Source organism: Chenopodium quinoa, unplaced genomic scaffold, assembly GCF_001683475.1.
Source record: "Chenopodium quinoa cultivar QQ74 unplaced genomic scaffold, ASM168347v1, whole genome shotgun sequence".
Taxonomy (NCBI): Eukaryota; Viridiplantae; Streptophyta; class Magnoliopsida; order Caryophyllales; family Amaranthaceae; genus Chenopodium; species Chenopodium quinoa.
Window position 1 is genome coordinate 20283699 of NW_018742204.1, and position 26101 is coordinate 20309799.

General features: G+C 34.5%; 4 protein-coding genes across 4 annotated transcripts; 3 read left to right on the plus strand and 1 right to left on the minus strand.

Annotated features, from left to right (window-relative positions):
* Window positions 1–1270: 1270 nt before the first annotated feature.
* LOC110696438 lies at window positions 1271–2511 on the plus strand. The gene is made up of 4 exons (XM_021873749.1): window positions 1271–1633; window positions 1726–1815; window positions 1955–2051; window positions 2230–2511. Exons 1-4 carry the CDS (start codon window positions 1399–1401, stop codon window positions 2366–2368), a joined length of 561 nt encoding a protein of 186 aa, XP_021729441.1. The 5' UTR covers window positions 1271–1398; the 3' UTR covers window positions 2369–2511.
* A 1152-nt stretch (window positions 2512–3663) lies between these two features.
* On the plus strand, window positions 3664–10901 carry LOC110722314 (protein GDAP2 homolog). The gene is made up of 15 exons (XM_021901592.1): window positions 3664–3886; window positions 4362–4753; window positions 5205–5282; window positions 5707–5762; window positions 6242–6361; window positions 6448–6518; window positions 7257–7350; window positions 7487–7696; window positions 9033–9284; window positions 9436–9544; window positions 9641–9708; window positions 9892–9961; window positions 10076–10150; window positions 10255–10346; window positions 10557–10901. Exons 2-15 carry the CDS (start codon window positions 4436–4438, stop codon window positions 10630–10632), a joined length of 1689 nt encoding a protein of 562 aa, XP_021757284.1. The 5' UTR covers window positions 3664–3886; window positions 4362–4435; the 3' UTR covers window positions 10633–10901.
* Window positions 10902–11397: 496 nt separating this feature from the next.
* On the plus strand, window positions 11398–15006 carry LOC110684728 (pentatricopeptide repeat-containing protein At2g03380, mitochondrial-like). The gene is made up of 2 exons (XM_021861193.1): window positions 11398–11418; window positions 11894–15006. Exons 1-2 carry the CDS (start codon window positions 11398–11400, stop codon window positions 14066–14068), a joined length of 2196 nt encoding a protein of 731 aa, XP_021716885.1. The 3' UTR covers window positions 14069–15006.
* Window positions 15007–16769: 1763 nt separating this feature from the next.
* Window positions 16770–24025, minus strand: LOC110722325. Its single transcript, XM_021901602.1, has 4 exons — window positions 23353–24025; window positions 20380–20615; window positions 19435–20236; window positions 16770–19220 (listed from the first exon to the last, which is right to left on the minus strand). The coding sequence occupies exons 2-4, from the start codon at window positions 20611–20613 to the stop codon at window positions 17164–17166; spliced, it is 3093 nt and encodes a 1030-aa protein (XP_021757294.1). The 5' UTR covers window positions 20614–20615; window positions 23353–24025; the 3' UTR covers window positions 16770–17163.
* Between the last annotated feature and the right edge of the window lie 2076 nt (window positions 24026–26101).

The following is a 26101-nucleotide window of genomic DNA, read 5'->3' on the forward strand; positions in this document are numbered from 1 at the left end:
ACAAAATTAGAATCTCCTTGTTGAATGACTTTTTTTCCTCGGGATAGAAGGGTCAATATAATTGATGTTATATGAAGAAAATAATCGATAACTCAATTTGTGGTTTAGTGCTGTACCAAGGAAAGCTATCAATTCGATTAGCGGTTTATCTGGGAAAATCGTGCATAAAATTCAGTCATGGTAGATAAATAGTCATCCATTAACCCAGTGATTGAATTAGAGGTTTATTAAATTAAGAAACACCAGTTCAGTTCAGTTCAGTTCAGCTCAGTCAATCCAGTCAATGAGAACAGACCCTAAATTAGTGTTTTAGTGTAATATATCACTAGTTGCCTCGATTTTTTATAGTCTTATTTAATAATGATTCACTTAGCTTCCTTTGGAAAAAAAAAATAAAAAAAAATTCACTTGTTAGCTTGGACAATATGAGATTGTAAAATCAAAAGATGCATTTGGAATCTTTAAATTATCTAGGAAAATCATTTTATTATCTAGCGAAATAAATCCTTCAGCAAGATTTTAAATCTTGAATGATTGGACTTTTAATGAAAAAATCATCTGCATCCTACATAATCCCTTCATCCAATATTAATTGATATATAGGATTCCAGTCTCTTTTTAGTGTTCCTTATATAGAGCAAGTTCATTTTTAAGAAGTGTAATTGATTAATTTAAGAGGAAGAGGAAGAGGGAGAAAGCAAGTAGGGCATCAAATGAGAAAATATACCAAATAACGCAATTGAGTAATATCAAGGGGCATCCCATAAAAAAATAGACAAAAAAATACTAGTTTATCAATATGATAAACAGGTAAAATTGTAAATAAATCAACAACTTTTTATTAAATTTGGGCCATATTCTGTTCACTTTCTTTCTACTTATTTTAGGGTTAATAAGTTCGGAAACTATTTTGTTCACTTTCTTTCTACTTATTTTCGGGTTAATAAGTTCAGAAAAAAAAAAAGTTCAAATAAGTTCAGCTAAGTTGTGACAAGGTTTAATTAGGGTTATTTAAGTTTAATTTATAAGTAAAATAAGTTTTAATAAGGGCTAATAAGTTCAGATAAGTAAAAATCATTTTAACAGAACGCAATCTTGGGTTCCACTGTTAATATATTTATGAAAATAATATGATAATTAAACTTTTATATTGTTTTATTTACTATTTTGATTAACCGAAACTTTTCTAAAATTAGAAATTATGTCCACATATAACACAAACAAAAATGAAAAGAGGGAATAGCAACTAACGGGCCTAATGCCTTTGAAAAGGCAAGACAATCAAAACTAATGCCAACCGTTTATTTTTGTTCTCTTGTTATCTTTTCTCTACTCTCTTTGTAAGAGAGGGAGTTTGAAAGGAAGAAGAAAGAAGGTGAGAAACACCCCTATTTTCCAATGATTTCTTCATCTTTACACTCCTCTTTTCATGGCTCTTCTCTTCAACTTCCTCTTACCAATCAATACCCAAAAAAATTTCAATCTACAATTTTCATTTCCCAAATTAAATCTCAAAAAAACTTAGTGTCCAATTATGTTAACAATCCTCCTACTGCTAAACTCACCCAACAAGAAATGCAAAAATATTGTGTTCCTTTAGCTATTTCATTAGTCCTTTGTTGGTCTAATCCAGGTAATCTCATTTCTAATTTTCTTTCATTTTTATTATTTGATGAATTGGCATTTTACTGATTTTTTTTTTTTTTTTTTGGTGAAATTATGTAGCTGAAGCGGGGTTTTTGTCTGGCTCTACTGGAATTGAATCTATTCCAGGTCCTGAACTTCCCAAGGTTGAATTCCTAGATCGCTTTAATGGTATGTAGTCCATAAACTCGTACTACTCTAGTCCGGATTTTATCCTCATGTCACGTGTTACTAGAGTAATTTGAACTAGTAATGTGACAACTAAACTAACTGTGATTGCGCTGTTTGGTTACTTTGATGATACCTGCAGAAGAGAACCAAAAGAAGTACGCTGAAAATGATGAGAGAATCAAGTCATCCCCTATTATCAAAGAGCTACTTGAACGGTCCAAAAAGAATAAGGAAAAGTAAATTTCTAATACCCTTACAAAGTTTATTACATCATGTTTATTATATGCTACGGTAGGATATTCTTGTTATGTTATTGAAATCACTCGGCTTTGTTCAAAATTAATTATCACGTTGATAACATGTTATTTGCATCGATAATGTGACAACTGAATTTGGTTATGGTAAAATTGACAGGAACAAACAAGAAATATTGGACAAGTATTGCTTACGAGGAGCAGAGTGGGGAGTTGGAGATTGCTCTACTGAAGGAATGACAGCAGAGGAAAGAGATACTTTCATAGAAACGCTCAAGCAGAAGATTGGCACCAAATGATTTTTTATTTTTTTTAGAGGAAAAAAAAAAAAAAAATCTTTTTGTAAGCCATTAATTAGCTAGTCATGATCCATGTACACAAGTTATTAAAGTTTTACTCTTGTTTGATCTCATTTGAAATTTTGAATCTAATTTTCATGAAAGTATTCTTATAAAACTACTTTGTTTTAACTTATACAATTATACTACATACATATAATTTTATAGAGTATCTTTATTATAAAAGGAAAATAATAGACATAATACGTCCTATTAAGAAAATACCATATTATCAACTTTCCATGAAAAAATATTTTAAAAATCATTAATTAATATAGACATGTAGACATTTGGCTAGCTAATCATGGAGTTTCCCAGAACAACCTCATCGATTCAATTCCCTCCTATAGTTTTAGGGTAGGGCGTATTCTACATGATGATGTTGTCAGGGTGGCTTTGCCACGACTTGTGTATATATATATATATATATAGACATTTGACTTTAATGCTATTCTAACCACAATATTATACGAATTTACGAAGTACTCGTATATATTTATATGCATGTAGTTGCACTATGAGGAAAACATTAAATTTAATACTAGGTGTTTTGAGAGGTAGGTACAAGTGATAAAACTTGATGCGTAGATAGTATATTCAAGAGTGAGTATTACAGAAACACTAAGGTGACTTTTACTCATGGTTAGGGAAAAACCTTAAAATTGCAACCAAAAATCAGGGAGGAAGCAAACTCTAAAATTGAAGATCAAAACACATATAAGTATACAACATGCTCCGTAGTTGGTGTATCTTGAAGGATATTCTAAGAGGGTCACTATTGAGTACTCACTAATGATTAAGTTGTTACTCATATAAGTTCTAGGATTTCGATCATACACAAGATCGACATAGATGTAAAATTACACCCTCTCACATTCTACACACAAAGGTTGAATACGAGAGAAATAGTTATAAAATGAACATTGTATTATAAGCCATCATGAATCTCTTTAAATCTTGCTTACATCAAGATTAAACAAGTTTAAATCAAAGACTGAATACTTTAATATTTTATGAAGTAATGTAAAAGTCTCGTTAGTAAATAATATAGAACAATATAGAAGAACACAGTCTACCCCAAAGCAAAAAAAATTATCAAAATGCTCATGAATTTGAGTGAAAGGTTAGAGATTCAAATTCCAATCTATCTATATTTTCGACAAGATTCGCCATTAAGTATCACAATGCCTAAGTGATAGAGAATCGAACACCCAACCTTTGTGATGCGATGCTATTTGATCCTCCTACGAGGCTAAAGAAGCTAGGCTGGCAAACAAAAAGAAACACAAATGGAATAAGCCAATATCCAAGTCAAAACCCAGAATAATTGCAAACGAAAAAAGAAAGGGAAAAAAGACGTCTTCAATCATATGTTGGGTTCTGGTACAAGTTGATCCTTTCAAGCTCATCGATAATTCTCCAAACTCATCTTCGCCCACCTTTCTTCCTCTTTCTCCATCTCCCTCTTTCTCTCTCCAGGTATTTTTCTGTTCTACCCACTACTTTTAATTATGAATTTGTTAATTTTTCATCACTTTACTTCATTATTTTCAATTCTTTCTTAATCACAACAATTTTCAAGTTATATGGTTGCAAAAAGTGTTAATCTTGCTTGTTATTTATCCCCCATGTTTGATTGTGATTCTTCCCGTCTTTCTATTTTTAATTTGGGTTTTTTCTGTGGTTTTTGGGGATGTTTTGGTGTACTTTGATTCTAATTGCTGACACAATATTTTCTGCAATTGATTATTTAATCATTCTTATTTGGGATTTGTTTCAATTTTGTTCTAAGTCTAGATTTAATTTAAATATGTGAAATTAATTGTTTCTGTGCTGTTGAATTATGGATCTGTATTGGGTCATTGCTCGAATGAATCCTTTTCATGGAAGTTTAATTGTTGATATTATGCAATGCTGAAGAAACCCTTTTCATGATTATGTATTTGGTGGGCAGGAAAATGAGGTGCTAGTTTATGAGGGTTTGAGGTAGAGGAGCCCTGGAAAGCTTTGTTGAGTAATTGGGGAAACATGTATAGATCAATGCCTACTGAACCCACTAGGGATGGGTCACCAGCTGATACGGTAGATTCTGTTGTGACTTTGGATCAAGTACCTCGGTGGAGCGATACTGAGGTTCGTTGGTCTTCAGAACACCAAGGTGATGACTCGGTTTATCCTAGTTCTCATTTCCCTGATCCTCTTGCATCAGCTTCTACTTCAGAGAATGGAAGTAATGGAATGGTGTCTAGATTTCCTGTTGACCATGAGATTAACTCGAAGGTTTATCTATGGAGGGGAAATCCTTGGAATATTGAAGTAGATGCTGTTGTTAACTCCACGAACGAGGTAACTTACTATCATACTTTTGCTGTGTTTCTCTTTGCCTGTATTGCCTGCATAAATTTCTGTACAGGCAATACTTTATACGAAGTAAAATGTAAAATGACATGATTAACTTCATTATTATCTGGTTTTTAGTGTCAGTAAGATGGCTTAAATAATTATATGGATAATCACATATTATATGGATAATTACATTTACATTTGGACCTGGAATATGATCATGGTGTACAAATGAGGCAGCATTTTTTATTTGAATACTTGAGCGAGCAGTAGAATGCAATGGGGTCACTCATGATTTAAGTCACTTTGCTGCTTTTGCTTGTGTATGGTATTTTTTCAAGTCTAGATTATAAAGGGATTACTGTTTTAGGTAAATATCGCTCTTGAGGTGAATGTATGTATGAACGCTTTTTTCCTGTATTGTCGTTACAAAAATGGCCTGGTTTATGGACAGAATATGGATGAAGCACATAGCAGTCCTGGTTTACATGCTGCTGCTGGTCCTGGCCTGGCTGAAGAATGTGCTACACTGGTAGGCCTTTCCACTCTCCAAGTCTGGATCAGGTTTCTCTTTCAATTGATATAAGTGTCAGTTTAATGTAGAGGCTCATTACTTTTGGCGTCATTTACATCTCCCTTCATTTCCAAGTATTTTTGCAGGTCAAACTTAGACTATAAATTAAAATCAAAATTTAATGTTTACAAAAAAAATAAAAAAAAAATAAAAAAATAGATAAAAAGATTATTCAAATACTAAAACTTGACTTCTATAAGTTAGGATGGAGGGATATTCTCTTTAATGTTCATTGTTTGATCGTTTCTTGTCTGTAGTTGATATTACCTAATGGTCTGCTAGTCTGCTATCAATCTTATTGGTGTAGCTACCCATGTACTTGGTTAGGGGAATATTTGTACAAAGGTCGGAGTTGAAATTAATATGGCCTTGTCTTTGGCAGGGTGGGTGCAGAACTGGGATGGCGAAGATGACAGGTGCTCATGAGCTTCCAGCTAGGTAGGTTTAACATAAATATTTTAATCTGATATTTATGATAAATCTTGTTTCATGATTAACGTGTAGAAGCAATGCTTTCTATTGTCCTGGAATTTCAGAGCAGTTTTTCAAGCACTAAATATAATTCTGTTTTGATATTTTTAAATGTTTCAGTCCATCTGTTCATCATTCTGTTGCATTTGATGTTTACACTAATTGAGCCAAAACTTATGTCATGCTTGATTGTATGCAATTGGTAGATCAAGGCTGTGTAAGTAACATGTTATTCATATCTGGGAGAGAAAAGTAAAGATAAAAGAATATAAGGATATCTAATTTGGAAGCTCTCTATTCATGTAATTCTAGATTCTAGACATGTCGGTGCATTTTCATCTGTTGACTCTATGACTTTTTTTTTTTTTTTTAATCAATTTTCTTCCCCTCATTTGATGTTTTCTTTTCTTTTTATCAGACTGACTTGTGTCCATTAATATTCTTAGGAAGGTAATTCATACTGTTGGCCCTAAGTATGCAGTCAAATATCACACAGCCGCAGAGAATGCTCTTAGCCATTGCTATCGATCATGCCTTGAGCTGCTTATAGAAAATGGGCTTCGAAGGTTTAAGAGTGTATGCTTGTTTTTATTTACTTCTGTGTTATTTTTTTTTCGCTGTCGTATAAATTTGTATATTTTTGCTTGTGCAGCATAGCAATGGGTTGCATTTATACAGAGTCAAAAAACTATCCTCGTGAACCTGCAGCACATGTGGCCATCAGTAAGATGTTTCAAATTTTCTTTTCTTGCCTTTTAGAAAAAGTGACTTCCTTGATGAGCTCCTATGAAAATGTAATACTGCTAAAATAATAGAACTATATAAGGCTTTCAGACAAAGTGGCAAACAATGTTTTTGCCAATTTGCCTTACCATTGTTCAATATTTTGGGATTGGTGGTCTAACATTCTTGTTATATGTGAAGATGAGTAGCACTTGATCTTCCAACCTCCTTATAGCATTTAATGTCATATTGACTCATCATTTCACCTCTTGTTCCTTTGTTATAATGGCTACCTAGCCTACCTTAGAAAATATAATTACTAATATATGGAACTATGTAAGGCCTTCACACAAAGAGGCAAATAATTTCACCAAAGTGCCTTACTGTTGCTCACTTCTATGGGTTTGGTGCTCTAAAACTTGTTATATGTCAAGCTGATTAGCTCGTGAACTTCCAACCTCCTATGGGTTCAATGACACATTGGCACTTGGACTCTTCATTTCACTTCTAGTACCCTTGTCATATTCTGGACACTCTAACATGGGTAAGGGTACTTGATGCAGACCAAGAATATGGACAGAAAATTAACTATATAGCTGTGTCACTTGAATTCATACCCTAGTTTGACATGGGTATGTGTCATAGATGCAAATATTCTAAGTGGATTGTTCTCTTATTGTCAGTTCTGTGAAAAAAACTGGTCAAAACATTTTTCTGAGTACTGCTTTTATTTAATAGGGACTGTAAGACGATTTCTCGAGAAACAGAAGGACAAAATTACTGCCATTGTATTTTGCACTACCACATCAACTGACACGGAGATATATAAAAGGTAAAGCACTTCTTTTTATAACCCTTTATTTTTTTTTTTGTTCATACAAGTAAACTTAAATACTGGATGCTTCTAATTGATTTCTGTAGTTTATGTCCTTATATGTGAATTGTTTCCATGTGCTTTTTATGTTTAGACTACTTCCTCTCTACTTTCCTCGTGATAAACATGAAGAAGAGGTTGCTATATCAAAACTTCCTGCTGATGTTGGGGACGAGAATGGTGAAACTGTTATAGATGAGCGTAAAATCAGAATAAAGCCACTTCCAAATGCTAAGAAGACAGAGCCCAAACCTTCTCAAGTCTCAAATGAAATTACTCTAAATGAGGTTGGATTGGCTAGAAGGTTAGTTTCTCTAAAGTCTATGTTTTATAATCCTACATTTGTTTACCTTTTAAATTTTATTTTTACTACAGTGCGTATATAAAACAATGTGAAACACCAGTTCTTATTTTTGGAAGGCCAGGGTTCCTTTAAGGTGAGAGCCTTTTGTGTGGACTTGGGCATTGAGTGGAGTTAATTTCAATGATGTTATCCGAAGGATAGACCAAGGATGGCTATTTACTGTGTATGTCATGATATGTCATACCTATAGCAGGTTTTGCATCAATGTCTTTATTATGAGATGGCATTTAATACTCTAAGTAGGGGAGTAAATGAGCCGAGCCGAGTATTACCTTGTTCATGTTCAAGTTCATTTAACTTAGGCGAGTTCAAGCACGATCCCGAGCTTTTGAACGAGCTCAAATTTCTGTTCAAGCTCGGCTCATTTAGTACATTGTACACTATATGTTCACGAACGGTTCGTGAACAACTCGTTTATTTAACGAGTCTTTCATGAACGAACTTAATAATAATCGAGTTTCTCCAATAAATGAGCTTTGTACTTTTGATATTTGAAAATTTCAAAATTAGCATAATAATTGAATCTTAATTAAATTTAATAACTAAATTAACAATTGCCAATAAACCAATGATTCATGAACATAGATAAACGAGTAAATCATAAACATAAAAAACGAGTTGTTCATGAACTTATTTGAACGAGCATATCTATGTTCGTGTTCAAGCTCATTTATTAAACGAGCTTCAAAGTTTGTTCAAGCTCGGTTCATTTATTAAATAAACGTACTGAACGAGCTTCAACCAAGCCCGAACACGAGTAGTTTATTGATCGGCTTGGTTCATTTACACCCCTAACTCTGAGGAGGCTTTAGGTGAGTGTGGGAAGTCCTGGGTTTTCCTTTATAGTTTATACTATTTGGAGTTGCTGCAGATTCATTCTGTGGGTTTTGGAAAGGTGAAGGAGAAGGTGTTATGCCGGAATTGTTTATGGCAATTCTGTGGTGCTTACTGGGCATCTTTGTGGGCCAAGGTGGCTGGGGCTTTTAAGTTTTGAGCTTTTGACAGTATTTTGTTGGGGAAGGCGGGAAAGTAAAAGGAACTGGGTTAATCTGTAGTAAATTTTCTGATGTCTGAGGACATCTTTTCCTCCTTCACACTTTGTGACTTGGGTAACCTCTGTTCGCCTTTCATCTATTATATAATATAATAGAATTGACTATAGCTGTCAAACTTTAGACAATTTCATGACTTGCCCTTTAAATTTCAAAGGACTTAATTTTATGTTGTATGAATCAATATATTGGGCCTAATTAAGTTTTTTTACACAACCTGACAGGAATCCCTCCTATTTGGATACTTACTTGGATCCTGCTTTTATGTCACTAATTAAGGATCCAGATCAAAGACGAAAGGAGCAGTGGGAAAAGGCTGCTCAAGCTCAAAGTGGATGGAATTGTGCGAAAATGCTTGGATATGGAAACCTTGGTGGCCCTCCACTATCTGCTGCTGAAGAATATTCTCTCCATTCAAGATACCTTGCTAAAGCTAATTCTACAAACCTTTCTGAGATTGCAGAAATGAAAATTGTGTAAGAGAAAATTCTGCTATTAAATGCTGCTATTTACTCAGCCTTTCTAGGGGAAAAAAAATACAGTATTAGAGAAAATTTTCAGCTTCAGTCTTGACCTTGGTAGATTGGGGATCCACTTAATTTAAGTTATGCTACTGGTTTTCTTCAGATATCGTGGTGGGGTTGATAGTGAAGGACGTCCAGTTATGGTAGTAGTTGGAGCTCATTTCTTGTTGCGGTGCCTTGATCTTGAGCGTTTTATCATGTATGTAGTGAAGGTATAGTACTTTTTTCTTTGATGATATTTCTTCATGATATGGACGTGCTGAGTATGTGGTTTCGTATAATAACATACGCTCATGATTGTTTTTTAGGAGTTCGAGCCAATAGGTCAGAAGCCGTATTCTATTGTCTACTTCCACTCTGCTGCCTCTTTACAGCCGTAAGGATTATGTCTCTTTAAAAGTTTGTATGAGATGCTGTTTACTTTTAATGAGTGTCATTGATGTCCTGTGTTCATGTGCCTGAAATTTAACATTTCTAAGCTTGTGTATATTATGTATTTCTCATGTATAACAAGTCGATTTATGTCTAACTGTTATTATCTGTTCTTCTGGGTGTACAGTCAACCAGATTTAGGGTGGATGAGAAGATTACAGCAAATTCTTGGCCGCAAACACCAGCGAAATCTGCATGTATGCTACTGGATGACTTCAATCTTACAAGATAATCTATTGCCTTACCTGATATTTGTTACTAAAAAAAGAGATCAAAATAACTTATGGTTTTGTTTGATTTGATTGATATAGGCGATATATGTACTACATCCAACATTTGGATTGAAAGCAGCCATATTTGCCTTACAAATGTTCGTGGATAATATGGTATGCATCCATCATATTTTATCATTGTTTAATGGGTTGTTTTTTTCTCACTTCCCAGCCACCAAATTCTTCATTCTTTATAATGCATTAACGTGATTGGCTAGGTCTGGAAGAAAGTTGTATATGTTGATCGACTACTGCAGCTGTTCAGATACGTCCCTCGTGAGCAGCTAACCATTCCTGATTTTGTTTTCCAGTTGAGTATACACTTTCACCCCCTCTGTTCTTTGAACATACACTCATCTGTATTTTGCAGTCTCCAATTTGCACTTTGATCATAATTATCATTAGTTTCATTTTATGAAAATCCACATTAAAACAAATTTAACTAGATGACCCATGATTATGTATTTTCTTTATATAAATTACGTATATGTTTATATATTAATGATGATGGGTTAAGCAGGCATGATCTGGAAGTGAACGGAGGAAAAGGTCTTATTGTAGATCCCAGAACGAAGTATGTGTATCAACGACCTTAAGCTAGAGATTGACGGTCTGTGCAGTTAGGGACTGTATTCTTTATTTTCTTTTCTCTGGACCATAATTTGTTTGAATTTTCACTACATCATATTTTTTTTTTTCTTTCTTTGAGATAGAATTTATCATCAATCTTGTATACTAGATCCACATCTTTCTCTTTAGTTTTTTCTCTGCTTGATTTTTTCTGTTCTATGTTTAGTATAGCTATCCAAGATATATCTTGATGTAATAAGATTATAAGAATAAATTTTTCATTTTATTCAGTGTATATTTTGGTCTTAATTGTAAATTTGTAACATAGAAAGGTTTTTAACTACACTAATGGGCGTCGTCTCATTCTATCGTACAATTTCTTATGACGATTCATGTTCGCCGATCCCAAATCATTTTGGGACTAAGGCTTTTGTTGTTGGCGTTTTCTCATCCTATCTGCTTACATTTATTTCCTTTTATATTGGAATGTCATAGTTAAAGCCACAACTTCAACCATATTTACCCACAATTTTAAATTAGTAAAAAAAAAAAGTATAGATTGACTGGTGGGAGATCAATGAAATCTTAACTGAATGTTTTTTAGTTGGTGAGAATTTCAACAGTACTGAATGTTTTTCACATTTATTAAGATTTTGCAGGGAAATATAAAAGGACTTGACTAAAGTAAATTGTAAATTTGTGAGGCTTGAGTAGAATAAAGAATTTCAAATTAGGTAAACTTCTGATGGGAAAAGTGATTAAGATAAAGACTTGAGTAGAAAGGGTTGATCATGGAGAAGACACTTTTTGAAGTATACCTTTGAAAAAACTGCTAACTGATTACACATAATAAGCGACCTAGCATGTTTATCTGATTGCTTTGATTACCATCTAAAGAAAAAAAAAAAGAAGAGTATGACACAATGAAAAAGCCTAATTATTGTATGGTTATGGTCCTTGAAGCACCAACAATGTGCTCCAAATAATCCATACTTACTATTTTTTACAATTTAAAAAGTTTAGCTTAAGCACGACTTTGACTACAATTTATAATTTTGACGACACGACACAGCACGTAATTTGTGAGCTGAGCTGTGGACTAAGCCTAGCTAGCCCCAAAACCCGGCATGAGGCACGGCCCGGCACCATCTTTAGTTATATGGACGTACTCGTATTAGTTGCCTTCAAACCAACAGGCAACAATCGATTTGCCGCCAATGCCAACAACCAAAACCTTAAAAAGTCCCAATTAGAAAATGGCGGCACCAATTTCTTCCCCCAAATTAGAATCATCTTCTTCAAATCATCATGAATCAATTATTTTCCCATTTTCTGAAGCAAATTCCTGCTTTCATCACCAAATACCCTCATCAATGGCGGGCAATTTCTCTCTCTTCCTTCCCATTTCTCAATCCTCCTCCCAAGGAGTACCACACTTCCCAGCAATCTAAAGCTTCGTTGCTCTCCATTTCTTCAAACCCAGCTTACCTTCTTCTGGGTACCTGCAAAAATCATTCTTCTCTCCAAAAAGTTCATGCTTTACTCATTGTTCATGGTGTAGTTGATAATCTTCTTTGCCTCACTAAATTGGTGAGTTTGTATGGTTCATTTGGGTATTTGAGGATTGCCCGTAAGGTGTTTGATAAAATTCCTAACCCAGACCTTTATTCTTTCAAAGTAATGATTAGATGGTATTTTTTGAATGAATTGCATCTTGAAACAATTGTGTGCTACAGGGGTTTGAGGAAATGCCTCAGAGAGACCGATGATATTGTTTTCTCTATTGTGTTGAAGGCTTGTTGTGAGCTGAGGGATGTCAATGAGGGGAGGAAGGTGCATTGCCATATTGTCAAGGCAGGGAGTCCTGATAGTTTTGTGCTTACTAGTTTGGTGGATGTGTATGCTAAATGTGGGGAGATTGATTCTGCTCGGGGAGTTTTCGAAGAGATAGAGGATAGAAATGTCGTTTCGTGGACTTCGTTAATCACGGGGTATGTGCAGAATGATTGTTCTGAAGAGGGTTTGATTTTGTTTAATAGGATGAGGGAAAGCCTTGTTGATGCAAATCAGTTTACATTGGGGAGCTTACTGACAGGTTGTGGGAAGTTGGGAGCTTTGCATCAAGGGAAGTGGCTTCATGGGTATTTGCTCAAAGCTGGGATCAATCTGAATTCCTTTCTGGCTACCGCGCTTCTAGACATGTATGTCAAAAGTGGGAGCATTAAAGATGCTCGTTCTGTATTTGACGAGTTCTGTTCTACCGATGATCTAATCTCTTGGACCGCTATGATAGTTGGGCACACTCAATGCGGCCAGCCTAATGAGGCCCTGAAGTTATTTGCAGACAAGAGGCGAGCTAGAATTTTTCCTAATTCCATGACCATAGCTAGTGTACTTTCAGCTTGTTCTCAACTCGGAGATCTGAGTATGGGCAGGTCGGTTCACTGCCTTGCAACTTTGCAAGGTTTAGAAGATGTTGATGTCAAACATGCCCTCATTGACATGTATGCAAAATGCAACCTGATGAGAGATTCTCGGTATATCTTTGATTCAATACACAACAAGAGTGTGATTGCTTGGAATTCAATGATTTCAGGTTACGCCCAAAATGGGTATGCTCTTGAAGCCCTTAAACTCTTTCATCAAATGACTTTAGAATCTATGTCTCCAGATACAGTGACTTTGGTCAGCGTAATCTCTGCTTGTGCTTCTATAAATGCTGTTAAAGTTGGTTCTTCTTTACATGCTTTATTAATCAGGGAAGGTTTGTCATCTGTTAACACCTATGTTGGCACGGCACTTCTAAATTTTTATGCCAAGTGTGGTGATGTGATATGTGCACGGAAGGTTTTTGATGAGATGGGAGTAAAGAATGAAGTAACTTGGAGTTCTATGATTAGGGGTTATGGGATGCATGGTGATGGCGAGGAGTCTGTTACACTGTTCAACAATATGTTAAAGGAAGATGTGGAACTTAATGATGTCCATGTTACTGTTCTTTTATCAGCATGTAGTCACTCAGGAAATGTCGGTGAAGGATGGAAATATTTCACTTCTATCTGTAGGGAGCATAACTTTGTGCCCTCCATGAAACATTATGCATGTATGGTAGACATATTAGCTCGTGCAGGAAAATTAGAGGAAGCTGCAGACATCATGGAGAATATGCCTATTCGTCCAGATATCACTGTCCTAGGAGCATTTGTTCATGGATGCAGCCTTCATTCCCAGTTTGAACTGGGAGAGATTGCAGCACGAAGAATGTTAGACATGCATCCTAACGAAGCTTGTTACCATGTGCTTTTGTATAAGTTGTATGCTTCAGATGGAAGATGGGACAAGGCAGATGAGATCAGAGATTTAATGAAGGAAAGAGGGTTGAGCAAGTCACCTGGTTGGAGCTCCTCAGAGATGGAAAGTTTTAACCAGCTTCCTTCCTTGCAATTATCTTCTACTAGGTAATCGCTCAAGACAGAAGATAGTAATATCTTCCGTGTCACTGACTGAGTAAAAGATCAAAAAAAAAATCTGTGGTGCTTATCTCTGGAGCTTCCTTGCCTATAATTATCAACGAAATCCATGTTGTAGTGTTGTGTATGCGATGCAGCTGCATGGAGTAAGAGTGTAGAAAAAATGGTTTTGCATTCTGGACCTGTGGGCTGTGGCAAAGCCATCTAAAAAGACAACTTTCAAGAATGACTGAGATGGCTTGGTGGCTATGATGCACAAATTTGTCAGCTGGAAACAAAATGTTCTCTCTTCAAAGATGATAGTGGTTTTATAAGCTGATCTCTGTGAAAGAGCGAATTTTTGGGGGTATTGAGCTGGTGAATACTGACTGTAATACAGCTAATTTTGTTCTACCTGCAGATGTTTACGAAATACTGTATCTGACATGAAATATATAGAGTTCCTCCACATTGTAATTATGTAAATGTGTTATATGCAAATGGGGTTTGCCCAACGCTTATTATACTTGATCATCTAGTAGCTAGTTCATCATATAAGAGAATTGCAATTTTAGCTAGTGGAGTGAGGTTTCTGTGCAGTATCCAGACCACTGAATTACTAGAATGAGAGAGGAAGTAAAAATTAGTGACCATTGTACTCATCATATTGAAAACTCTCTTCCCATTCTTACTTTAATTAGACCGTAAATACCAATTCTTTCTTGAGCTTTTTTTTTCATCTAATTTTCACTAAACTGAAATTTACTCCGCCTTTTATTTTCACTCCCTCCGTCTGTGGATGAATGCAAGACACAACTCAAGAAAAAGAAGAAAGATTTTTTTTTTTTTCTCTAAAATTTAACTTGCAAAAGTAAATTATGACAATCCAAAAAGGAAAATGGACCTAGTAAATGGGATGAAAGCATTAAATAAATTACTTTATCCATTAAAACTTTCTTCTTATATGGCGTGTTCGGCATTAGCGTTCGAGTAGCTTTTAGGTAGCATTTAACAAAAAAATGTGAGTGTTTGGCAAAGTAGTGGTTATGGTAAATTTTAGTGGTGGAGTTAGTTTTCATGAAAAGTTATAATATTAGCTTTTGAAACTTTTGAGGTACCGATTGAAAATTTAATCTATAGTTTTAAAAATAAAATATTAATTTTTATATGTAATAGCTAGTCAACCGCTATCTACACAGCGTACAGCTACCTCCACAGCTAACAGTTACCTTCATAACTATATTTTGCCGAATATGCCTCCTGACTTTCATGTTAGGAATGCACAATTTTGACTTATTACTTCCTTATTGTTTATTCTTTTTTTTTCTCATTTTCTTTTTGCACAATTGTAATCCAATTGGTAAAAATTACAAATTACCAAAAAAAAAAAAGAAAAAAAAAATTGTAAGATTAAAAATTGCATACTTGAAAAATAAAAATTAAAACAAATCTTACAAGATTCCACATTACTATTTTTTAAAGTATATAGAAAAATCTTTAAAGTACTAGATTTTATTTCCATTGGAATCTCTCAATATCACAAATGAGACAACCAACATAAAACAGTGGGAGTATGTTGTAAATTTTTCTAAAAGTTGATATTCTTAAATCTTAAATTAGACATTGAGATATATCCAGCTAAATTTATTATCTATGTTAAAATTATTTTTACTTAAAAGAAGGGTTAAATTTAGTGAATTCATAGTGCAAAAATTAAATTGGTGCAACTATTTCTACACGGATGCATGGTATAGAAATTGAATCTGATAGAAGTATATTTGATTTGGTATTACTCGCATTATTTATTATGTGAGGTTGATGGTTCGTGAGTCGTGACATATAATGACTCAAACTTTTTTTTCATTGATTGATTAAATAAAATTCATTTATTAAATTTAATTATGAATTGTGATTCTCTTTGTGGTCCTTACACTTTAAGTCTGGAGATGCCTCAAAACTTGGTGCTTGTTCTTTTGTAAAATTATCCATCCATAATTTTTCCTTTATTATTTTCCTATATACTTGTGATAAATAATTCTTTACAAATAAAAGTAAAAAGATAAAAACCCACCAATAATTCACCTTGGAAGTAGTAGATTTTTTGTCAAAAATGTTCAACAAGAGTGTTTTTCGGTAAATATTATGTACACATTTTGCGTATATATAAAAAATCTTCAATTTTTATATCACCGCACTCCCATTCCCATTCTATATCTAACCATATTAAATTCTGTATTCATTTCAATGCATTTATAGAATCACCAATAAAACAGCGTTCCTTAAACCCAAGTCAACAATCTTAGGACACACGATCACGATTCTATATGTATAGAGGTTTATTCCAAATTAAGTACTATTCAACAACTCAAAGACTTTAGTGCCAATTAGATTTAGTTGAAATACAAGTTTGTTCATTCTAATTAAACACCTATATCAGGCAAAATCAACACTGCTGTTACATTAAATAGACAGCAAAATCCCAACCGAGTGAGCCTGAGTAGGGTCCAAATAAAAGGATGAAATCCCGCAACAAATGCGCTAGCACATGGCCACATTCAAGATCATACTTTTAGACTGAGTCATAGGACATTTATGAACATTTTTATATAACTTAATTTAGGAACAAAAGGGACTATAACATTTATGAAAATCTGTGACAATATCTTAAAAGTATATGAAACTCAAAAATGATTATATAAAATATATGTCCTAGATTTGAGCAGAAAAAGGCTTTGTTAATAATCATCAGAAAGATATGAAGAAGACAAGCACACAATACAGGTGCATGATCTACTATAGTTCAAATTAGCTCATGCACAAAAGCATAAGCTAAGGACAAGAAACCCCATGCAACATTATTCATGAAACAATACAAAGTTGGTTGCAAAAGACAGATAATTAAAAAGGGGACCCAAATTTTGGGCTAAGGAACATGTACAAAGACAATCCCCTTTTGTGACTAAGAAAAAAAAAAAAGAAAGGAGGAGAAAGGAAAAGCTCAGTTCCGAAGGTCTTCAACGAACAACTCTACTCGAGTATTTTTTTTTGTTTTGTTTCGCTCTATAGGTTTTTTTCCGATTCATGATATCAGAGCCTCGATTCAATAAATTAGGTCAAAGGAACGGGAGGAGGGGCGGATGCAGGATTACCTGCAGGGCACCTTTGTCTTCTGGGACGTCTAGTTGTTTTTCCCCATCCCGTCAGGCTTCTATCTTCCAAAACCACTTCTGTATTACTATTCTGTAAATGTTGCTGCTGCTGCTGCTTCAATGGAAGGGCACAGACTGCATTTGCTGTTGCAGCTGCAGGTGTTGGTGTTGGTGTTGGTGCTGCTGCGACAGACCGTCGCCTGCCTCTTGCACCTCCGGATCTAGTAGCATTCCGCCTATTTAGCCCAGATTGCCAAGGATGACCTGTAGCTCTCATTAGACCACCAAACATTTGGAGGTCTTCGGTTACTTCGTGCCTTGCAAGTGATGTTAGGCCAGGAAGAATGTCTCTTTGAAAGTCTCTTCTTTGTCTTCCTCTACGACCATGTCCTTTTCGTGCTCTAGTTGTAGTTAAGACACACGCCCCTTTTTCTTCAATGTTAGGGACTTCAGGAAAGCTTGGTTTCGGGAAGGACTCTTCTGCAGTGCACTCCTTCTGTCTCAAAGTCATCAATTCAAAATCATCCAAATCTTCGGGTACCCCATCCACATTTTCAAGATCAGATCCATTAGAACAAGCGATATCAACAAACCACTGAAGGGGATCATCCAAGTCAGTTTCGACTTGTAGGAAAGTTGCTTCCTTGGATTGATTTGGGTTAACAAATGATGAAATGGCAACGATTGCCACTGCTGCTGACTTGGCAAGTTCGGCTTCTCCGTCACCAGCATTATGTTGGGGTAACTCTGGCTCTTTCTCCGTCTCTTTTATTAAAGAATCTTCATCCGGAGGAATGACCTCCTCGTCTTCAAGAATGAAGGGAGCTTCCAGATCTATACCAGTGCAATTCCTCAAGGAGGTTTTATTTTCTGGAAGAGGGGTTTCACTCGGAATTTCCTCCTCAAATATGCAAGAATTAAGATCAAAATGATGTCTGAGACTAGCAGATTCAGTTTGAATATTCTCTTCTACAATCACAACTTCCTCTTCAGTGGGGTCACAAGGTAAATTCATATCAAAACCACCTTTTCTCCCACTTCTTTCACTCTCCTTGTTTCCTGAACATTTGTGACTAAGCAAAGGATTGGAAATCTCTTTCTTCGGTGTTGGAGGGTTTTCAAATATGGGTACCCCAAGAATTTTTCTGCTGCTATCAAGAACCTTGGCTTTAACATCACCCTCACATGAATTTGAAGCGACTGAACCCCATCGAGAAAGGGCTGAATCCAGCGAGTAAAGACCTTTCCTTGAATTCTCTGCCTCATTATTGCAAGCGCCCTTTCCTCTGAGCCATGGCAAAACAGCTACAGGATCCTCGGATCTGTATTCCTTGTCTGAGATCCTAACACCTTGCCTGCTATAATGATCGTCAGACATACCATTTGGAAGTGCCACATTCAAGTTCATATCTTTTACAGGATTCATATTGGAGCAACTTGTAGCCTTGAAGTAGTTGATACTGGAACAAGGCACCTTTTTCTCACTGTAACTGCCATTTGCATAATCAGTGCCTTTATAAGAATATGATGAACCTTCATAAAAACCGTTTCTCACAGGTGTGTCAGTCCCCAAAGCTGAAGGGCTGCTATTTAGATTCCACTTATTATTGCCAAACAAATCATTGCTTTGGGCAGATGACTGGGGACTCTTGCTCAAGGTAGCAGAAGTTGGATATGGACTTGTCTGAACTGGTATGGGCTTTTGGCCAAAAAAGCTGCCTGGTTTCCCCCAAGATGAGGTACATTGATCCCATGGCTGAAAAAATCCAGGTTGATTTGGAAGATGAGAAGCACCTGTTCCAGGAACATTATAGCTGGATAGAGAATAACCTCTGTCAGATTTTTCTACGATGCCACCAGATTTTGCTTTCCAAAGATCTCCCTTGACACGATCACTGGCCAGAAAAGCCGGAGGTTGACAAACTTGATCAAGCATAATATGTACTGGCTGAGATGGTACAGGTGCTTTTTCTGGACAGATTCCTTGATTAATGGATCTAATGCTACCTTTATTATCTGCAATTTAAACACGGAAATAATGATCAACAGTACGAACAACTACCTTGATAATACAATAAATAAAACACATGAGAAGACTCAAGTATACATCACTTGTCTAAAAGTGTAGTCATGCCTTGTTCTAATGAAGACTCAAGTTCCTAATTCTAGAGATCAAGAATCCAAATGCAGGAAAACCAAAATTTTTAAGAGCAATGTGGTTCATTATTACCTTGTTCTAATGTACCAAACCAGTCCGCGCCATTTGATCTATGTTCTAAGTGTACATTGTTCAAAGCCCCATTCATGCTGCCATTATTCTTGGGGTTCTGAGGAACATCATTAGATGACCTTAACAACCGTGCAGAAAGATCCCTGTACTGAACATCAATGTGACTACCACCACGGCGCAAAAAGTCAATAGATGAGACAGAGGTAGCTTCTTCCATAAGTAACGGCTCATTCAAATCCGCCAGAGCCCTAGGTTTACTGACGTGCAAATTAGATCTTGAAGTATCTCCCTGATATTCAGTCTTTGCAGGATAGTCCATTAACCGTTTTCCATTCCCCACTGCAAACTTTCTGTTTTTATCAGGGGAAGGACTAGTATTATCAGAAACTTTTACACCATTAAACTGATCCACTTCATCTGTGTCAATATACTCATCAGCTGGGAGTTGCAGATCAAGCATTCGTCTTCTAAGTTTTGTCGGTCTAGACTCCGACTCCGAGTTCTTTGGGCTATAGCAATTCGGAAGTGAACTTGGACTGGCTTGTATGCTCTTTCCTTTGGCAGATAATGGTGACGATTGAACAGTATCTGGGGCTGAAATGGGAGGTCTGCCACAAACTTCGTTTGACAATGGAAGGTTTGGACCATTCCATCTTTGCACATCCTCATATTGCATTTGGGATGGTACAGGGCTTGAAGAAGATGATGTTTCATAAGGAATCCTCCGTTTAAATTGCTCTTTCCTCCTGGCCTCATCCATCAGATCTCTTTGTACTCTGTATAGTCGATGTAACTCACTCACCTGGATAAATAAGCATGTGAATGGTCGATGGAAGAATCTTCGAGAAATAAATTAGGGCTTAAAAGATCTTCAGTAATTCCATCTATTCCAGAAAAAGGTTATTATGTGACACTCAGATAACTGAATTTGGTAATAATACATACCTGATCTTTAAATATGGCTTCATGCTCCAGCATTGTTTGCTTTACAATATCCTTGTCATACCCTGGCTGTGAATCGGCAACAGTCCTAGGCAAAAAACCGTAATAAAATTGTCCGTTGGATAAATTGCTCTCACCAAAACAAGTAGGCCAATTAGCACCATTAGATTCACGAGTAAGAGCCTTCATTGAGTAATGTGCAGGCAAGTAATTCTCAAACTGCACTTTTGTTCCCATTCCTGTCCATTTATGGAAACACTATCCAAATAAGAAACAAACACTAACAGATTACACATTTACACTCGAATACTGCAGCAACAACGGCTTGCACAAACATATCACCAAACAAAAAACATTACAGAAATATCCTTTTAAGCAATGCCTTCTGTACACTCACCACCAGTCTACCACCATATGTTCCCCTAGTCCTCACATGACATATCTTGCAATTATTTACATATAGCAAGCATAACTGATACAAACATAGACATCATTGCAGAGATCAATTCGTTATCAAACAAAATATGCAAACTTGTTCAGAATCATGACCAATTAGCACTTCGATGAAAAACATTAATGTGTGGGTGTGTGTGATATCATGCATCCAAACGTTAACGGCAGGCAGATTGCATCTGATTTGTGGTTGTCCGAGGTCAAGATGCAATAAAGGTAATGGAGTGTGTACATATATATAACTCGATGAAATACAAGTTTCATGGGAGTTAGGTTACCAGCAGAGACCACATTTTACATTTTTGTATGAACCAGCATCCCCCAACACCCACCAGGATCTTTGACTAGAAGTCATATTCAGCTTCGGGAATAAGACATGCATTTTAAGTCAGTCGTATACTCGTATCTATCATCATAAGCAGATAAATCTTCAGTGCCATAAAGGACATACTCACACCTGGATACAAACCTAAAAGGTGAATCAAATGGAATTCCATGGAACAATGTACTCAAACAGTTCAACATACTGAAAAGGGGACAGATAGAAATATGCCAACTAAAACTCCCCGCTGATATCACAATTAAACTTGAACATAACGATGTCCAGTATTAATAAGACTTGAAATCTATGACCCACTATCCGTCACCATACAAACATCACTCTTTCATGTTCAATGAATCTATCTCTACTAGAACCATACTACTGGTACATTCCAATAAAAGAGTATCCTAATTTGTCAAGAGCAGTTCCTACTATGCCATTCAAGTCTTTCACGAGCTCATGTTTACAACAACTCTATGAAAAGAGTGCATTAGTGTCATCCCTTCCCTCTTCCAAAATCACAAAGAATTCACAGAAAACCATATTTGACATTCTCTATTTTACCAAGTTGCATGACAACCTTGTCATTTAAAAAGGCTCTATCCTTCAATCAAATGTACACCACCAGTACCCCAAAACAATTTATTTAAAAAAGAAAAGGAAATAAAATAAATTAATGTGGATGTATTTAAGGAAATAATCCTTGTATTGAGGAAAAAAGGATTTGTTTCCTAATCTTAGTATATTTTGCCTAATTCAGTACAGGTTTCAGGTACAGCTCATACTCGCAGAGCTATATATATTGTAATGCTTTCACTGATTAATGCAAGATCAATTGACTCCCTAAGCTTATCAAAATCACCTCAGCAGTATTAAGAAATCAGTTCAGTAAATGAAAAGATGTATTTATAAATCGCAAGCTATAAGATTTGTTCATAAATCTCACGTGTACAACTCTATGACGATAATTTTGTTGGATTGGCAATCTGCTAATTGATAAGTGAAAAGCTAGCAAGCAGAAACTACGCTACAAACACAAAGCAACTATGCAACAACATAACTGACACTTAAAACACAGCGTTCACATTAATCCTTGGCAAAGAAAGATTATAGTTGTCTCTCACCCAACATAAGGAGCAGCACAACACCATGGATATCCCAAGAACTCCAGTTCAAAATACAGAAATATAAGCCACAAACCTCAAAGCCACTACCAGACAATAGCCCAAGTTTTCGTAAGCCTCTACCGACTCTCCTAATCAACACTGTCTTCCAGACATTCAATAAACTGAACAAACCAATTTTAATGATCATCCATCCACCGGAAAACAAGGTGTTGCTTAGCAAGTAACCACGTAAAGTCCAGAAACCCACCCCCCTCCTACCCCCAGGCCCCAACTACTTGAATGCAACTCCACGTCAATAACATAACGAACTCCATTTTGTCGCGAAGCATCACTATATAACAGAAAACGATGAAATCCAAAATGCACTCAAATTAAACCTATTAAATTTAGAGAACAGGATAACAAAAGCAGCAGCATAGCCTTCACAGCTAAATGCCCAAAAAATCAAGTTATCCTAAATTTAGCTTAATTTAACCACTAGAATGACTCAACAATCAATCACAAATCAACGGAAAATGCAAAGATTCACCCATTTTACACATAAACAACAATTCCAAAGAATGTTAAGAAAAGTATATTCCGTAGATAAAACAAAAATTCAGCTAAAACACCAGTTAAAACACGATTAACAGTGATATCTAAGAAACAAAAGGAAAGGCAATTGTTCTCATAAAAGGAAATTTACCCAAAATTCCAAACTGAGACTTATCAAATTGTCAAAACCCTACTCAAATAACTTGAATAAAGCACAAAATTTTCAATGACTATTGATAAGGGAATATTCATTCAAAACAGATAATGAGGCATTAGATCCCCAATTAGATATAATACTACAAAATTGAAATTAAATGCAATTCCCAAACCCCAAATCCAAGCAATTATGAATTAAACAAAATGCAAATATCATCTAAACAACCAAACACAACACCCAATTATATCAATAGAACAAGAATTATTAATTACAGAACTAGAATAGTACCCAATTGATCAAAAAAAACCCATAAAAATCAAAAACCCACAAATTTAATTTCTGGGTAAATAGTAGAAATTATAATAAATAAATAAAGACTTTACCTTTAGACCCACATCCTCCAATCACTCTCCCTCTCTCTCTAGAACTGTGTTTCTCTCTCTAAAACAAAGGGGATTCAATCATTCATGAGTAAGAGAGGTTTTTCAGAGATGATAATAAAAGAGAAAAACAAAAAAAAAAAAAAAAAAAAGTCCCATCATGAAAATTCAGTCCTCAGAGACTGAAAAAGGAATGAACTTTACAAATGAGTTTACAAGAAAATTAAATAAAGATAAAATCTTTAATGACCAAACTATAAGTAATAAAAATAAAATAAAAAACCCACCTTTAGTTAGAAAACAAAAATAAAATATTTATAAATATATTAAATAAAAAAAAGATTTTGAAAAAACCCCATTGAATGAAGAGCTAATTAGATCGTCATGAGATTAAGAAGGGAGGAAAAAGATGAAGATTTCGATCTGCTGGGCCAGTGTCTGAAACAAAGAGTTATTTTTTTAGAGAGAGAAAGTGAAGAAATGAAGAGAAAGAAAGTAGAGAGAGAAAATAGAGTTTTTATTTTTTGTTAGAGAGAGAGAATGAGAGAGATCCCAGATAAGAAATCTTCACACAAACAAACGACCTTCTAAGAACAGTGACATGAAATTTGTCAACATCCGGTCTCTTTTTATTCTCTGCTTTTTCCATTTATCTTTCTTCTTCCTATCTCTCTCTTCTTTCTCTCTCTCCTCTACTCTTCTCTGCCTCACTTAATTAGCTTTTGCATTAACTTTTAATTTATTTATTTTAATATCATATAGACCCGATCCACAATAATATACTCCATATTACGTAAGTATAAATATTATACAGTATAAATAATCTTAAGTTTATTTTTTTGGCATACTAATACTATAACTTTATAATTTATGTTACTGTATCATCTTTTACAGTTAAAGTTTAAAGATGTGTCTTTAATACTGTAATATTTTGAGTTGCATTTTAAATGTGATTACTTAAATGCACAATTAATATAATACTTAATAAGAGTAATTATTAATTACTTTCAATTATTGAATTGATTATTATCATGATTATTTAAAACCTGATAATACTTGTATAAGTTATGTGTGAGAAAATCAAAAAATAATAATCTTATTGAATTTTCCTAAAATGAAAAAAGAAAATAAATTAGATTTAATGGGTTTTGGGGGCCATTTTCTAGATTCTCTCCACCTTCCTTGCTTTTGGTACTTGGTACAGATACTTATAATCCAATATAATATTACCTTTTTAATCTATATAATTACCATTTAAAAAAAAATTAGTCTTTATTTTCATTATAGGAGTACTAATAAGAAATTAATTTTTAACATTTGTACTGCACACCCAACACGCCTGCGGTACTGCAAGCAGCAACAACACAACAAACTGGACAAGTTGCAACTATTGCTTTTAAACATTATTATTAGTACTAATTATAATGTTAGTAATTAATTTATGCCGATTTATCCTATGATAAGTGTGATTAGATTCAAATTCTGTTGCCATTGATTTAATGTCTAACTGGAAAACGTAAATTGAATAGAATAAAATTTTAATTTTAATCATGAATATAAATTATTAAAAAAAAGATCAACCAATTTAATATAGTAGATTTCATTATTGATCTTCAATAGAATAAATCCAGTCAACCAATTATTTTTATTTCCTAAAAGTATTTCTTTCGTCTTTAATACTCCTTGTATGTGGTTGTAATTTAATCACATACTTTTGATACTTGTAGCTATTGTTACTGGTACCAAATATACTTCTTTCTCACATTTTATCTACAGACATTAGTCATCTTTTCTTTTTGTTTGTCACATTTTACCTTCAATATACTACGTACTTTATACTCCATATTTGGTTAATTAGTTAATTTGATTTATGTATCATGGGTGGTACTCAAGCCATGAGATAGAATTTTACTTACATTATTTGTCCGTTATGGCGTTATGCCTACCTAAACAATACAACACAAATCTTCATTAATAAATAATAATGTCATAATTGCAAGATCCAACATGATTTGTAAGCATAATTTGGCCTTAAATAAGTTTGAGAAAAAAAAAATTGCTCATTTGAATTTCAGATTTGGGGCAACTTGGTCAAGCACTCAAGTAATAACAATAGCAGGCATGACAAATATCAAAGCTTTTACAAACTTTTTAATTTTCTTTTTACCAAATTTTATATTCTATAAAATGGTCAACAAAAACCATTTCTGTTACTTTCTATTAAAAATAAATAAATACTAGGGAGTAATTATTAGTATAAAAATCTATAGAACTTCTTAACAAGTGTAGATTAATTCCTGTATCCACTTAAACCAAATCAAAAGATGTATAAGTGGCTTTTATTAATTTTATTTTATTTTATTTTTCTTTTTTTTAAGCTAAAGTATTTAATTGGCTAACTCTCGATAGAGAGACAATAACTGGGTCCCACACTACTGTCTAAAATCAGATGAGGTGTTATTATTTTATGAGTTTTTTTGGGTTGGTTGGTTTAACAAATTGACCTTTCTTTTTAATATTTTTTGAAAGGAAACAAATTGACCTTTACATCGAAATTTTATTTACGAAAAAAAAGGCAGATTTTTTATTCAATAATATTTCTTAAAACAAATCTCATTATTTTTCGCTATAAACTCATAACTTTAATCAATAAAATGTTTGGTTTTTATTACCAAGAATTGCAATAATTTACATATCTTAAAATTATAAGTATTGAAAAATAATACAATTATATTTTAAACTCCCACAAGGT

Bases quoted from the DNA above. Each gene is read 5' to 3' on its own strand.
- LOC110722314 (XM_021901592.1), top strand. From the start codon at position 4,436: ATGTATAGATCAATGCCTACTGAACCCACTAGGGATGGGTCACCAGCT. The intron at 5,283-5,706 runs GTAGGCCTTTCC...TGTCTTTGGCAG, and splicing joins CTGAAGAATGTGCTACACTG to GGTGGGTGCAGAACTGGGAT. The intron at 9,962-10,075 runs GTATGCTACTGG...TGATTGATATAG, and splicing joins AACACCAGCGAAATCTGCAT to GCGATATATGTACTACATCC.
- LOC110684728 (XM_021861193.1), top strand. From the start codon at position 11,398: ATGGAGAAGACACTTTTTGAA. The intron at 11,419-11,893 runs GTATACCTTTGA...CCCCCAAATTAG, and splicing joins TGGAGAAGACACTTTTTGAA to AATCATCTTCTTCAAATCAT.
- LOC110722325 (XM_021901602.1), bottom strand. From the start codon at position 20,613: ATGGGAACAAAAGTGCAGTTTGAGAATTACTTGCCTGCACATTACTCA. The intron at 20,237-20,379 runs GTATGTATTATT...TTATTTATCCAG, and splicing joins AAGCCATATTTAAAGATCAG to GTGAGTGAGTTACATCGACT. The intron at 19,221-19,434 runs GTAATAATGAAC...TTTAAATTGCAG, and splicing joins GTTTGGTACATTAGAACAAG to ATAATAAAGGTAGCATTAGA.
- LOC110696438 (XM_021873749.1), top strand. From the start codon at position 1,399: ATGATTTCTTCATCTTTACACTCCTCTTTTCATGGCTCTTCTCTTCAA. The intron at 1,634-1,725 runs GTAATCTCATTT...GAAATTATGTAG, and splicing joins CCTTTGTTGGTCTAATCCAG to CTGAAGCGGGGTTTTTGTCT. The intron at 2,052-2,229 runs GTAAATTTCTAA...TAAAATTGACAG, and splicing joins TCCAAAAAGAATAAGGAAAA to GAACAAACAAGAAATATTGG.